The following is a 16,029-nucleotide window of genomic DNA, read 5'->3' as shown; positions in this document are numbered from 1 at the left end:
AGTTTCGAACTAAGGCCAAATTTTGCATGTTATGTGTTTATCGCTTTAAGGCATATTAAGTGTTATTGTTGTGTCATAGGATCTACTGCGGAATTAGGACTCGTGTCTTGTCTTTTGAAATGTCATCTTTTGATTTTAAAACTTTCTGCCTACACTGATAGGATTGCGTCAAGTCAGTCATTATTTATGCTTTGTTTTGATGCTTTTGATGTTATTTCACCCGGTTGATTTAATTGCTTTTGATTTCTCTGGAAATCTTATATTGCTAATTTTCTTTATGTCATACTTGGGTATGATGTTAATTGCCTTATCTTGATGATATTGCTTTTCACTTGGGTGATATTTTTGGCTGTTATGCCTTTAATGGTGTTGTTGACGCTAAATTATTTGTGAGTATTTCTGGCTCTGTCCGTGAGCTTTGATTTCTAAAAAAATTAATATTTTGTCAGGCTTTGGCATTATTTTGGGTTTAAATTATTTTTGACTAAGAAATCTTTTTCAAGTTTTGTGAATTACGTTGTTGGCCATGTATTGGTTTTAAATTACCTCAGGAAGATTATTTTTGCCCAACAGGTTTTTTGACGCAAAAAGTCAAAAAGGTAGTCTGGACACGACACCTTAAAATATCATTTTTACTATCTTGCTAGAGAAAATGAAATCCGTATATTTAAAAATATTTTATTTGATTAAGGATTGAAAAGGGTTGTTCTTTTGAGACAAAACAAATTTTTCGAATTCTTAAAATTTGAATGGTACGTCTAGTTTTGGTGTTTTCAAGATAATTGTTTTGAAATAAAATTTATTTCGGTAATGCGACACCGTTTTGATGATTTAACATTATTTTCGTAATTTTACCACATTTTGGTTGTCAACACTTTGGTGTTGTTGGTCTTATGCTCGTTTTGCTAATTTTTGACTAAGCTTGTGTTTCTAAAAAGGTTGTTAAAGAATAGTTGTTTTCTCTCTTGGGAGATGTTTTGATGTTGTCATTGGGGAGACGTCGAGCTTCCTATTTTTGAAAGGATTGGAATTTGTTTAAAACGTGTTTTTTTGGATTTTAAAATATTTTGTATACGTTTTATAAATGGTTATTAGGGGGTTGACTTGGGTCACCCAAATTTGGAGTTGAGTTTAGGAATTGTAATTACTTGGCTAACTCGATGATTTTAATTTGAGGCGTTTGGAAACAAGTATATCTATTGTATTATAAAAGAGGTTTTCCGGAAAATGATTTTTTAAAACTGTGGGGCCCGACATGAACTTAAAATCCATTTTATAAATTTTATCTTTTGAAGTGGGTTTTGATAAGTACTATTGACCAATATCTTTATTATTTTGATTTATGTTGATGTGTTGAAAATATTATTGTATGATTTAAATTTTCATCAATTACGGGTTATTTTGAGTTGTCACCATGTCGGTAGGAATTCGTTGATCATATAAGATGATTCTATGCTCAATCCTTTGATATTTATATTGTTTAACCATCCGAATGAGTAATTGTTTTACTGCAAGATGCTTAAGTTTTTTTTTTTTGGTTGTGTGATTAATTCTTGATCTATATTACTATGTTATTATTATTGTATCTCGTGTTTGATTAAGTTAAGCCATATCAGTTTTTGTCCTCGTTGACCTCATTGTGTGGAGTAGCACGTGAGAGTATTTCTCGCTAGTTTTCTTTGGCTTAATTTTGGTATTGGTGTCGATGTGCGATTCGAACCTTCGTTTTCTTTTATCCTGCGATTAGTTTTGATGTTATAATTGTTTTAGCCGGATCTAGCGTTTGACCCTGGAAATCGAAGTGATTAATTTTCTTATCAATAAATTTGAGGAGCGATTCTCAAGAGCTGTTCGCAGATTCGAATCCCGAAACTGTCCTAGTTGGAGGAAGGCGAATTAATTACTCAGCACCTGTGGAATAATTCTTCTCGTGTGGGTTTACTTCGTGCGTGAAATTTTGAACGTTATGTGTTTCTACGTCGGTCTCGTTTGCGATAATTTGTTGTAGTCGAAAGTTCAGCTGTTAGTGTTCTAGAATTAAATATGGAATCTGTGAATCGAGGTTGATCAGTGTAGTAATACAATAGTGTTTTCTTTAGATAGATCGGTGAAATATCGAAACTGATATTGAAGCTGTGAAGGCGGTCGTGTTGCTTTGATGCCTTTGGAAAAATTTCAAATTGATTTGAAGAGAAATTTGTTGTTAGGTAAATTTTAGTTTCGTTGTTGATTTTGGGTTATTTCGTTAATAACTACGCAAATTGGTAGACTAGGATAATAGAGATGGACAAATATGTCAAGATGGACGAGTGCACGTCTCACAGAGTGTAATGTCTAGAAAATGTTTCAAAGAAAAAAATTGATTTCAAATGTTAACTTGTTAAAGAAATTGAAATGTTTTATCACGTAATTGTGCCCAGACATGTCATGAACATGCATTTGAAATGCCACGAATAGGAAACTGCATTGAGCATTGAGTATGATCACTAACTAAAAGAGAAATAAATAATTGATACATGCATTTAGAACATTCATCATGACATTAAATTATTAGGGTTGGATGCAACTCCTTGGGGATGAGAGCTGTCATCACCCTGGCGCACAATTATGTAAAATAAATTTTATCAGTGAGACTTTTCAAGAAAAATATTTTGTTATAAACTCGCGAGTTATATTGTGAAAATAGTGTTTAAAAAGGTTAATAAATTTCAAACGCTTTTGAAATTTTTATTTGGTTGGAAACTAGACAAATACTCTGTGACGACGGTACTGATTTAAGAAAAAATGGCATTGTATGGATTTATTCTATGTTGTTGGAGTATCAGCATTTGGTAAATAGGAGCTATGGTTATAAGTTGCACTCGAGGTTTAGTTGTGGTAGGTGCGGAAAAATATTAGTTCAGATTAAAGGGTAGTGTCAGCTTAGAGTATATGATTTGAGGAGTTTTGTTTGAAGAACATTGGTCATGCTCTGCGTATGTTTTTAATAAAAAAAAAACTAAAAGCAATTTTGTCCTTACAGATTTAATATCTGTTTAAAAAGTTTTGATACCGCTATGGAAACTATTTCGCAAACAAAGGGATTGTCATTTGAAAAATTTATTTTTGGGAAAAGTGATGTAATTTTAACAGCTTGATTTAAAAATAAATTTTAAATTTTTTTTTAAACGAAAGATTATATAAAAATCGTGAATTTATTTTGAAAGTAAATCGATTACGATTTAAAAAAAAAGAGTTTTTATTTTGTTGGTACGTTTACGAACAAAGAGATTTTTCAACGGGTTAATTGTTTTCGGTTGAAAGTGAAAAATAAATTGAGGTGCCAGTGATTTCAAATTGAAAGTGGATTGCGTTGTTATATATATGTGTTTGCGGGAAGCGTTTTTTTTTAAAAAAAAAATTGTTTTGAGCATAACCAATAAACCGATTGATTGCGATTTGATCTTAATGATCTTCGGTAGGATTCAGGGTTTTGGTGATTCAGAAATAAATGTCGAGGATGGAAAATATTGTTGTCAGAAGTTTAAGTTAAGTTTTCCTTAGAAATTTTGTGTTTTCGTACATCTTGGTTCGCGAAGTTGATAGTATTGTCGAGCTGATCTTATTTGGTGAACCGGAACGATTCTAGTGGTGTTTAGTTTTCGGTCATTATTTTGTGAGAGCATATTTGATCAGGATGACATTTTGATTTGTTAATAAGTCTTCTCGTTTGAGGAAAGTGATGTTGTGACCACTAAGTGATATAGTGCCTAGGCGTTAAGTGATGTAGAATTATTTTTATTTGAAAGTGTCTGTATATTTCAGGTTGTAACATTGGAGTTTGACTTAGTAAGTTTAAGATTTAAATTTTTTTGAATTGCCCCCACACTATAAGATTACTTTGGTAGTCTTTAGGACTTGAGCCTATTATTTTAAAATATTTTCTTAGTTAGCGTGTTGGTTATATTCCCGGTTGGGAATAAATTCTTATACATTCACACGTGGTGTTTGGAGAGTCGTTTGAGGTACCAGATTATTGAAATAAGAAAATTTAACGTATCCGTGTGGTGATCTTTCGAGTTTTCAAATCAGTTTTAATTTCGTAGTCGTAATTTAATAAGTTGGGGAGGATGTCCGAAAAATTCTCAGCATATTTTCTGTTATATTATTTTTCGTTTCGTTTGGCTTTCCTCAGTTTTCTTTGTGATAGAAATTACCGTAAGTAAGAGTTTGGTTTAATCTATTGAATTTGCGGTGGTGTTTTGCTTAGGTTGATTTAGGCGATCTTTGTTTGTTTCCGTAGAGTTGTCATTCGACCGTTGGGAAATTTTGGAAATCATAAATTATTTGATTAGTGGTTTTCTTTCGTTCCGTTGGGGATGCGTTTTTCCGTAATTTGAGTTACGTGTGTTTTCATGCGTGTTATAATTAATTTTATCTTAATTTAGGTTGTGATAAATTCGAGGACGAATTTTAAATAAGTTGGGGAGAATGTAATATCCCATATTTTTTTTAAAAAAATTCCGATGACTTTTCGAAAAAATAAATAAATAAATAAAAAATTTAGATCATTGCGGATTCGTGATTCGATTCATGGCTTGAGTAAACTTTTGGATTGGGTCGGTTTGACCATAAATTAATTAAATTCATACAGCCCATGCTTTTGGGCCATGTTCTTTTCTTTATAATTTTTTTTTTTGACCATGCAATTGGGCCATGCACTCTTCCCTGGGCAATTTCACAATCACGCTTAGCCCTTTCATTTTTAACTCATTAGCTATTCACTCATATAAAATAAGAAACAGTAGCAGCTACCATTTCTTTTCCTTTTCTTTCCATATTTAGTTATCGGTTTAAAACCGTTTTATTAACCCTAATTCAGTCATCACTTAAACCTAAATCATAGCCGTCACTTATATCATAAGTCCTATGAAAACGCTGCTCAAATCATCCCTCAAATTCATTCTGAATTCAGTAAGTAATTTTGTTCATTATTTCAGTTTTGGTTCTTAGCGCTACCTCCATTCTTAAGCGTTTTTCTTGTGCGTTTTAGAACCAAATTGAGATCCGTTTTGTTCCAGCTATTTTAAACTCAGTCCTCTACAAGTCCGAACTTAGTTTTCACATAACGGTACGTTATAATTCTCGTATCAATCGCCGCCGTTTTATCGCTTTTAAGTTAATTTCGATTTTGGCTCTAAAACGATGCTTTCGTTTTTCAATTCGTTTCGCAGCCGTTTGGAGATCGAAATCAATTTCGTTTATTCCCCGTGATAGTAGACTCGTTTCTTTACGATTATGCGCCTTCCATTCATCAAACGGTACGTAAACGAACCCGTATCAATCGCCGCCGTTTCTCCGTGTTACATGATTATAAACTGTATTATTGAGGATGAGTTTTTGCCGATTTCTTGGGTTTGTCTCTGAGTTGATTTTGTGTGAAAAAGGATTATAATGTATGATGTTCTTGTTTGTTAATCGTTTGGCATAATTTTAGTTCGTCGTTTAATTTATCGGTGATTCGATCTTTGTTGTTCTCTGTTGCATTTTTTTTAGTTCTGGAAATATTGTTTACTGTTTCACTTTGTTTTCTTTTTGCTAAGTTTGGTCATGAGATACGTGATGTTCTTATTGTAGGTGTTGGTTAAATTGCTTATTTGGTTCCAGTAGCTTTTCTTAGCATTTAAAATCATAATTTTGTTGGATTAATGATTTTGGAACTTTTGATCAAGTTTTGAATTATGTTGGCGGGTTGTCACTATGAAGGAAATTGGTTTTGGAATGAAAGTGATGGTTAAAGACAAGAATGGTCCTTAGATTATTATATTTTTAATTAATTAATTCCTTAATTAAATTATTTCATATTTGAACTATTGATTACTTGTTTTAAATTCTAATTCGGAGATTCCATTTTAAATTGAAATATAACAAGTTGATAATTTTATTTTAAAATCTAAAAATAATATTTAAATTCATTTATAATTAAATCGTTATTTTTATTATAAATGAAAAATGGACCTTTATTTTTAATCTATAATTTTATAGATTCTCGGATGATAATTATTATTTTTTTAAATTTTGGCTTAGCGTGCCAATTTGACTAAATTTATAATTTAGCTTTTAATTATTTATTTATTGAGATAATTGCCGATAATATTTAATTACTTGAGTTTCAAGCTATTGAGTTCTATTTTGATATTAATTAATATCTTATTTAATATTAATTATAAACTTTGGTTTATAAACTCTGGAATATCAGTTGGATCGGTTTGGACTTGGATCACCGACATGTGGGTTTAGCTTGGTAGTTTTGAAAAAACTCGGCTAACCCACTATTTGAGGAATTGATTTTATTTATCAATTAAATATTATTTTAATAATATTTTCGGATTGGATTTAAGTACGAACTCAATAGTCTTGAATTAATTACGGCATTATAATTTATTTGAGAATTGTGTTCTTCTGTGATTTATCTGGTTATTTAATTGTGCTAGTCCTACGTGGTGTCTAGTGATCTTAGAGTTAGGGGTCAACGGATTTTAACCTATTTATTATTTTAGACCCGTCGACTATTCGTGCTTCGGAGTCTACGCAGGATTAGCTGTTTGCCAAGATCACGTGGATAAGCAAGCTGTGAGTTTGTGGTGCTATTTACCGCTTTATTAAGTACCGCATCGTATTTTAATATTATAAATGTTTGTGAACTGTTTTTACGGATTATGGATCTGAATTGAAACGAGCTACTCGATAGGCTTGTATCGAGACTGTGTGCACCGGTAAGTACTCTGGGAAACGGCAGACTAAGGTCTTGCTTACGCTGGTATATATATATATATATATGACGAGGATTTATTCCCGTCCACTCTGGGTTTATCGGTATGCTATGTCATACTTACGCTGGGATCATTTCAATACTGTTTTCCATAATCATACTATATTTGTATAAACTGTTTTGATTTAAGGGTTTTAAACTTAATAAATGTAAATAGTATTGCGAACTCATCTCAGTATATCTGACCCCGTTGTTTTCCCAAATTTTCCAGGTTTGTGATTTGAAAGCCGGTCCACTCCGATTCTTTTGATTCCTCGGAGGTTTTATGTTATTTAAACTACTTCTGTTTTCAAACTCTTAGACCGCAGTAGAACTAGTTAGTATATTACATTGTTATTGCAGTTTGGGATTATCGATTTGATCGATTATTTATTATTAGCATGTCTACTCTGGATTACTTTAATATTATATTTAAGGCATGCTGTTGAGCATTTTTGGATAATTAAGTTATTTATATTAGAACTGTAATATAAATTGCTATAATTAGGTTGGAGTCTCGGTTGCCTCCGAGCAGTTTTCTGCAGGTTTAAATATTTAATTGTTTTCCGCAAGGCTTGCTACGGGTTTTGGTACAACCATACCCATACCCTAGCGCCGGTCACGATTCCTGAAATTGGGTCGTGACACAAAAAGAAAACTCTTGATGGTTAGAGTTCTCTATTTGAAAGAAAAAACGAGTTAAAAAGGGAGGCATCCAAACTATCTACCTATTTTTAAGGATGTAAATGAACCGAGTCGAGCTGAATTTTGGAGTGTTCATGTTACAGTTCATATAGATTTTACAGTATTCATTTTCGGTTTGTATTCGTATTCGTTTCTTTATAGCTACTAAACGAATATGCGAACAAGTTTGATAAGTACCAAACAAATCTATCCGCGAGCCCGTTCGTAAGATAGCTAAAACATATAAATTCGCAAGCATAAAATTGCGTTAGTTTCTTATATTAAAACTAGAGCAAATTACTCTAAGGCCCCTTATGTTTGTCATAATTTACAGTTTGGTACCCCTTGTTTGAAAATCAAACGATTTGGTACCTCAGTTTTGATTTTTTTTAAACTATAAAGGTGTTAGTTCCGTTAATAATTTGATATTTACTTTCAAATAATTTGGTACCTCAGTTTCAATTATGTAAACGATTTGGTACCTCACTTTTAATTATTTTAACAATTTGGTACCTCATTTTCAAATGATTTGTAAACGATTTGGTACCTCACGTTTCATTCCGTTAACGATTTGGTACCTATATTTAACAGAAGGGCCTTATAGTTTACCAAATCAAAACCGAGGTACCAAATCGTTTGATTTTTAAACAAGGGGTACCAAACTGTGAATTATGACAAACGTGAGTTAAAATAATTTGCTCTTAAAAGTATGTAGTTTTGATATATTGTAGTTTTATTAAAACTATGTAATTTTAGAATTATTTAAGATACTTATATAAATTAATTTTAATATGAGTTAGTTCGAGAACATCTAATTGAATTTCTAAACGAGTTTGTTCACGAATTCTTATTCGAGCTTGTTCCCAAACTAAGAACTTTTATTCGAGCTCATTTATGAACCACTAATCGAGCTGTTTGTGAATCTAAACGAGCTGAACACCACTATGTTCATGTTCGACTCGTTTAAATTAACGAACATAAAATTAAGCTCGAGTTCGGTTTATTTAGAATACGAACCAACACGAACCGAGCTCTTATCGAGCCGAACACCGAGCTGCTCACAAACAGTTCAGTTCGTTATACCTATACCTATTTCATTTGTTAGTGATCAGATCTTTATATTTCATTTGGTTATTAAATCTTAATTCAATTTTAATATAGAATTTTTTGATATAAAATGCATATGCAACTACTAATTTTTGTTAATTTTTGACCGATATATATGTATAATTTATCTTAAAAAAATTGTTAAAATAAAATTATTCATGTATGGTTATTTTTCAAGTAAAAACTACTAATTGTCATGTAATAAAAATAAATAAAAATCAATTGCCATTATATTTATTGTTGTCGTTGAAATAGATATTAAAATTTAGTTGCTATAATAGATCGAATTAAAAATTGATCATCAAATTGATATAAAATAATAATTTGGAAACTTTTAAAATTAATTATCCATCTTTTCGAGATGAAGGTATTACGATATTTTCATTTTTTGAGCTAATATACTTAATATTTTGGCTTAATGTTTTAAAACTGACCTTTCGTCCCCTTTTCAATCCTACCCTGACGTTGCAAATCTGTCAATTGTACCCTAAAACATAAAATTGATATTTTTTTATCTGGCGAAAATTCTCTAAATTGACCCTTTTTGCATTACATTAACTTTTTTTATATTAAATTGACTATTTTTTAAAAAATATTGAACTTTTGTCAAATAAATAAAGGTCAATTTTATGCTTCAGGGTACAATTGAAATGAAAAAATGCAAACTGGGGTAAAATTGACAATTTTTTAACGTCAGAGTAGGATTGGAAAGGGGATGAAAGGTCGGGGTTTTTTAAGGCATTAAACCTAATATTTTGATAATATTAAAATTATAAAATCATATCATCAAACAAATGAAAAAAAAATCATTTTTGATTATATTCTGATTTTTTTAATTTTAGTTCTTAAAAGATATATAAATTATTAATTAAAACTAAATTTTATACAAAGAATAATTATGTTTATTTTACCGTATCAAACACATAATGGAATAATCTTCAAACAAGAATAAAAATAAAAATTGTATATCTAAGATATGAAAGTACTGTAAATAAGTTCAGTAAATCTATAATTTATTCGAAATGTAATAATCAAATAAATAAATAAATAAATAAATAAATAAATAAATAAATAAATAGAATGTTCCCTCTCTGCAACGCAACCATAATTGGAACTGCTACTGCCTCACATGTTAAGGGTGCTTTTCGTTAAGTAGTTCTGCTGCCTTGAAAAGAAAAAATTATTATTATTCTTGATTTTGAAGTAAAGAAAGCAGAGAATTTATGCCACTTTTCAGTAGTTCTAGTTACCGTTACTTCAGAGTCTCATCAAAGCCATACATTGTCCTTAGTCACGTATCATCTATATAAACATTCTGCTCATGCATTACATTACAGAAATCCAAACAAGCAATTAAATAAGTAAGTTTTCTTCTTTGAATATTACAGATTTGATGTAGGTTTTGAGGATTTATTAGTTATGAATGATTAACTTGTGCGTTGTTCTTGGATTTTAAAGTGTATCCCAGGGTCAAGGTCATGCAACAAGATCAAGATCAAGAACCCGAACATGAACATGAACATGAACATTCTCCACGAAAAGAATTTAAACGATCTTTGCTGTTCTTGAAGATTATCGAATCTCTAGCTATCCAAGGTTTTTGCTTAAATCTAATTTTTTTGCTGTTAAGCTATAAAAATTTCACTGTGATTACTAATATTTATGTTTCTTGGCAGAAAAGGAGAATCAAAGTGAGTCACCAGACTCGCCGCCATCTTTAGTTGCCCGAATCACGAAACCTAATGTTCTCAGCTTAACACCGCCACCGCCTGCAGTTTCTGCTACTAAAGGTTGAAATTTAGCTTTGGCATTATTTTTATTTCATGCTTAAAAATTGGTTTTGTTGTTAATTATTCTCGTAAATATTTGATGACAGTGAAGAACGATAAAAATATTGGTGCAGAGAATAACAGAGCTCAATCAACTTTCCGGCCTCGGGCAGTCTTGTCTAGTCCTGGTATCTTCCTCTCAGCCTTCACTATTAATTTAATGGGGTGTCTTTTTTATATAGACTGATATTTTTTCATAAATAAAACTCTCATATCTTTGAATAGTAGAGTTCATTTAATTACATGAAAAATATATACATTATGATTATGGACGGGTTTTGAGTGAATTCCGATAGGGTAAATCAGACTTCACTTGTTTGCAAGCAAATTTAAAGTCGGTCGAATTATATTAATTTACATCTAACATTTATAATTTAAGTTCGGTTTATAGACTGAATTTATGTTGACTCGCATAAAATTTTAACAAAAAACTAAAAAAATTCATATTTGCAAGTAAACAAAAAGCAGACCTGGAATATAAAATTAAGTGTACAAATTTCAGTCCAAGCACGTCGAGCATGAACAAATATCCGGTCCATCGAATAACTATACATGCATGTAGTCTACCATAAACCGGATCTAAATAACAATTTGTGTTCATTGATATGAAAATTTTATCTTTTTTTGCAAATTTCACAAACAATAACATCATTTTCAGTCCATATGCATACATTCCAAAACATTGTAAACCAAATTGACATGTTTCCAATTTGTTTACAGCTAATGACGAGATAATAGGAAGCAGAAGCAAGACTGGAAAATCTCTGGCACCAAGAAAGTGCAACTCTGAATTGAGAAATCAAAACCAAATCAAAGCTATTGCTACTCAAAATAAAGTAGAAAAGCCTTTAAGTCTCAACTTGAGAAGAGGATCGAGTATCAAGAACATGAAGTTGTTCTAATATGAAACTTGATTGATTGTTAATTTTTTAATTAATTTGATTATATTTACAAAACAATTTATTGATATATTATAATATTATAAATTTTATCTATAAATGATGCCATAAATAGAGTCTATATTTTAGTTGTTCTTCCACAGTTAACCGTTTTTCATTTCTTAAAATCCATCGTTTATAAAATTGTACAGGACCAAATGGTCAAGCCGGGTTAATTAAGAACTAGCTAGCAGTCTATTTCAGTTATATACTAAGAGGGTGTTAGGTTCAGATTTTCGATGGAATTTTTAACTTTTACTTTCAAAAAACTCTACGAAAGTGTTTAGTGAAATTTTTTAAGAGCTTTTATAGCTTTTCGAACCTCCAAACACTGCTGTTGGAAAAACTCAATTTTAGAGCTTTTTGCCAACAACTAATAAGTTGTTTCAATGTTTTTAAATATTTAAACAAAATTATCAGATATCGTTTCTACAATATATAAAATTATTTAAATTATTTTCAAATACTCTAATCATTTATAAATTATATAAAAATATTTTATTTATATTAAAGCAACTATAATTTAATAATTTTTTAAAATAAATCATAAATTTATCAAAAAAACATATTTAAATAAGTTTAAATTAAATGTAACTTCTTAAAAAAGATTATTAATATTTTTATTAACTATTATATTATATAATATATTTATAATATATTTATAATTTAATAAATAAAAATAAAAATTATGCCATTTACAGTCATTTTATATATAAACAGTAACAATTAATCAAATCTCACCAAACACATATAGTCTATTAGCTGTCAGCTACCAACCAACAGCTAACAACTATCATCAACAACTACTAGTTATAAAAAACAGCTGAACCGAACAAGCTTTCGAAAAATAAAAAACCAGTTAAAACTCGAAAATCTAGTATTTAAAACCGTTCAAACCAATTTTTTATAATGTCAGTTAAAACAATATCTTTTTCCAAAAAAATACACGGGCCCATTTGCATGTCTCTTTCATTTATGGTGTGATTCTTGTTAAGATAGAGGGTATTATAGTTCTTTCCTTTTCTAGTATAGTATAGTCTTATATAAACTTTCATTGTATATATTAGGATTTTAATGCTTTCATGCTATTGCTAGCCTCTATCTTCTTGTATCTCTTTTTTTTATACTAAATCAATGGTATTTGAAATTCTCTTTTCTCTAATTAATATTGTCATGGTATCATGGCCATTTTCTCGCTCTTGCCATTTTAAGGCTGTTGCAATTGGTGATGATTTGTTTGTTTGGTATTGTTGGTGATTTAATTCTGGTTGTTCGTCAGTTTGGTTGCTTGCCTTCTCTGCTTGTCTTTTGGGTTTTTTTTCTCTAATTAGTTTATCTAATTTGTTGTTTGTTGTTGATTTTGTTGATATGGCTGAAACTAGAGATGATTCGCTTCAAGCAGTTAATGTTCAGTAAGATAGTATGCTTATAGGAGTTATGTGATGAAAAAATTTATGAAAGTTAAACAAAAATGGGGTTATGTTTCGGATGCTGAACTTAAGCCTGAGGATAGTGCAGCTGCTTATTATGCGACTTTGTTAGATAAATGGGACGTGGATAATTCCAAGATCATTACCTGGATCAATAATTTTGTTAAGCACTCGATAGGTACCCCGTTAGCAAAATATGAGATAGGTAAAGGGGTTTGGGATCATCTAACTAGACTATGCACACATCTATCTTTGCAAAATAATACCAGTTGGAGTCTGCTATTTGTGTTCTGCAGCATAAAAACATGAGTATTCAAGAATTTTATGATGTTATGACAAATTTATTGGATCAAATGGCTCTCACAAAATATGTTGAATTACGAGCCTTTGGGGCTTATATTGCACGAAAAGAGGAGTAGATATTGGTACAATTTTTAATGACTCTTCGTGATGAGTTTGAGGGACTTTGAAGGTCCATTTTGCATTGTCATATGCTGCCTTCTATTGATTCTGTTGTTAATGAACTTTTGGATGAAGAAATTCGCCTTAAGCCTTCTGTTGTAAAGGAAGTTTCTACGGTCTCTAATCCATTAGTCTTTGCCATGCCTCCATGGCCAAATTTCAATTCTCAATTCAGGCCTTATAGAATTGTTGCTCGTGATGAATGTGGTTTTTATAAGCAGAAAAGTCATTGGAAATCACAATGTCCAAAGTTGGGTAAAGGAAGGCAACAGAATGCTTAGCATCAGCACCATCAGCAGTCTCATTAGTGGAGCTACCGATCACCGGCTCCTCATAATGGACCTCATATTCTTCCTCGCCCTCACAATGCACTGGCAACTTCTTCTTTAGATCCATCAATGATTGAGTAGTTTCAGCAGTTTTTTGCATTTCAGCCACATGCCATGTCAGCTTCATCTCAAATAGTTTTGTCATCTAGTTCGTCCGGTATATCTTCTTCCTCATGGATTTTAGATTCTGGTGCTTCGAATCATAATTTGTCATCTTTTACTTCTCTAACTCTTAAATTTTTAGTTCGTATTATGAGTGCAAGTGGTACACTTATGCCCTTACAGGGTGTTGGTTCGATTATTACACCTTCTATGTCCTTATCCAATGTTTATCATATTCCTAGTATGACTTAAATCTTGCTTATGTTGGTCAAATTTGTGATAATGGATGCTTAGTTTCTTTTTTTTCTTCTACTTGTAATGTTCAAGATCCAAAGTCTTAGGAAGTGATTGGAACCGACCATAAGGAAGGAGGACTTTATATGTTGGATCAGCTCAAAACTCCTAAGATTGCGGCTGCTCTTCCTGGTGTGGATATATCATCTTTTCGTTTGAGTTCTTCTTTGTTTGTGTTTTACTTGTGGCATTCTCGCCTTGGTCATGTCTCTAGATCTCGTTTATAATTTTTAGCTTCTACCAGAGTTTTAGAAAATTTGAAAACTTATGATATTTCTGACTGCAGTGGCTGTAAACTATCAAAGTAATCTGCTTTATGTTTTCCTAAAAGTAATACTATTTGTGTTTCTCTTTTTGATCCTATTCATTATGATGTTTGAGGACCCTCTCCTATTTCCACAAAAGGGGAATTCTCATTATTATGTCTCTTTTATTGACAATTGCAATCGCTATTGTTGGATTTATCTTATGAAACGTCGATCATAATTTTTAGGCGTTTATGATGAATTCCAATCTCTTTGAAGACTTAACATGCATTTGTTATTAAATGCTTTAGATGTGATTTGGGAGGCGAGTATACTTCTCATGCTTTTAAGGAACTTATTTCTTTAGATGGTGCAATTTACCAAAATTATTGCACTAATACTCCTGGACATAATGGAGTTGCAGAAAGGAAATATATGCATATTCTTGAGACTGCCCGATCACTTTTATTATCCACTAGTGTTCCAAGGGAATTTTTGGGGGAGATAGTTCTTACTTCTGTTTATTTGATTAATAGAATTCCTAGTTCTCATAATTCTGGCTTATCTCCTTATGAAAGATCATATGGTAGTCTCCCAAGTAATCCTTCTCTTCGTGTTTTTGGTTCTACATGTTTAATTCTACTTCCTCATGTTGAACGGAGCAAGTTAACATCACGATTTACTATATGTATCTTTCTTGGTTATGATGTATGACAAAAAGGGTACCGTTGTTTTGATCCAGCCAGTCATAAGTTATATGTTTCTCGTTATGTTGTCTTTTTGAACATATTCCTTATTTTATAATTTCGGATCGTTCTCGCAGTATGCCTATGCCTGATCTTGTTTGTATTTATCCTTTTACTACTACTGATGATGATGAGCTACCTCCTGCTGGCAATCTTGACACTTCGATTGGCCCCTCGACTACAGTCTTTATCCAATCATCTTCTGAGACGGTGGATGCTATCGAACATCGATATCTTGTACGAAATCGTAAGTCTACTAGACAACCTGATTTTGATTATTCTTGCCTTTCAAGTTCATTTTCTTCTTTTTTTGCTTCTATTCATGGTCTTTCTGAGCCTTCTTCTTTCAAAGAAGCAGTTATTGATCCTCTTTGGCAGCGTGCTATGTTTAAGGAGCTAATTGCTCTTCATCAAACTCATACTTGGGATTTAGTGTCTCTTCATGCAGGAAGATGTGCTATTGGTTCTCGTTGGGTATATAAGATTAAAACTGAGTATGATGGGCCTATTGAAAGATATAAAGCTCGCTTGGTGGCTAAGGGGTATTCTCAGGAATATGGTATGGATAGTGAGGAGACTTTTACTCCTGTTGCTAAAATCCCACATCGGCTAGGAAGGAAGGAAAAGACAAACACGCTGGAAGCACTATATAACACAAGCCCATACGCCTAAGGACAGGCAATCCGAACCAACAAACACCCATCTCACTAGACAACTTATTAATTAGGAGCTCAGGAATGCATCCCGGATCCTAAACTCACGGTTCCCAATCCTCCTCCATTAGTTCACCTTTGAAGATCCAGGGCGCATGCTAGACATCAAGATCTATCAGTTCTAGATTTTGTTTTCACCTAATTTAAGTTGAGTTAAGCATAAAAAAACAAAATGAATCTCTTGTACCAAAATTTTGATATTCTAGTTCCATTTCAATAACCCAAAAACACTTATTTTATATTTTGAAATATTTGTTTCTCTGTCATGTTTTTATGTCTAACAATTAGTTTCATGTATTGTACAAATTGCTTCCATTAAGGTTATAAGTAATAAGCAGTCTGGTTTGTCCGAAAGATATG

At 31.6% G+C, this 16,029-nt stretch overlaps 1 protein-coding gene across 1 annotated transcript; it reads left to right on the top strand.

Moving 5' to 3' along the window:
- The first annotated feature begins 9,805 nt into the window (after positions 1-9,805).
- Positions 9,806-11,427, top strand: LOC126656351 (uncharacterized). The gene is made up of 5 exons (XM_050350897.2): positions 9,806-9,942; positions 10,040-10,177; positions 10,258-10,371; positions 10,458-10,538; positions 11,131-11,427. Coding segments are annotated over exons 1-5 (516 nt in total). The 5' UTR covers positions 9,806-9,941; the 3' UTR covers positions 11,313-11,427.
- Positions 11,428-16,029: the final 4,602 nt, after the last annotated feature.

The sequence above is a fragment of the Mercurialis annua genome, linkage group LG7 (assembly GCF_937616625.2).
Source record: "Mercurialis annua linkage group LG7, ddMerAnnu1.2, whole genome shotgun sequence".
NCBI classification, from domain to species: domain Eukaryota; kingdom Viridiplantae; phylum Streptophyta; class Magnoliopsida; order Malpighiales; family Euphorbiaceae; genus Mercurialis; species Mercurialis annua.
The sequence above is the reverse complement of the archived record's forward strand: the minus strand, read 5'-3'. Positions and strand labels throughout refer to the sequence as shown.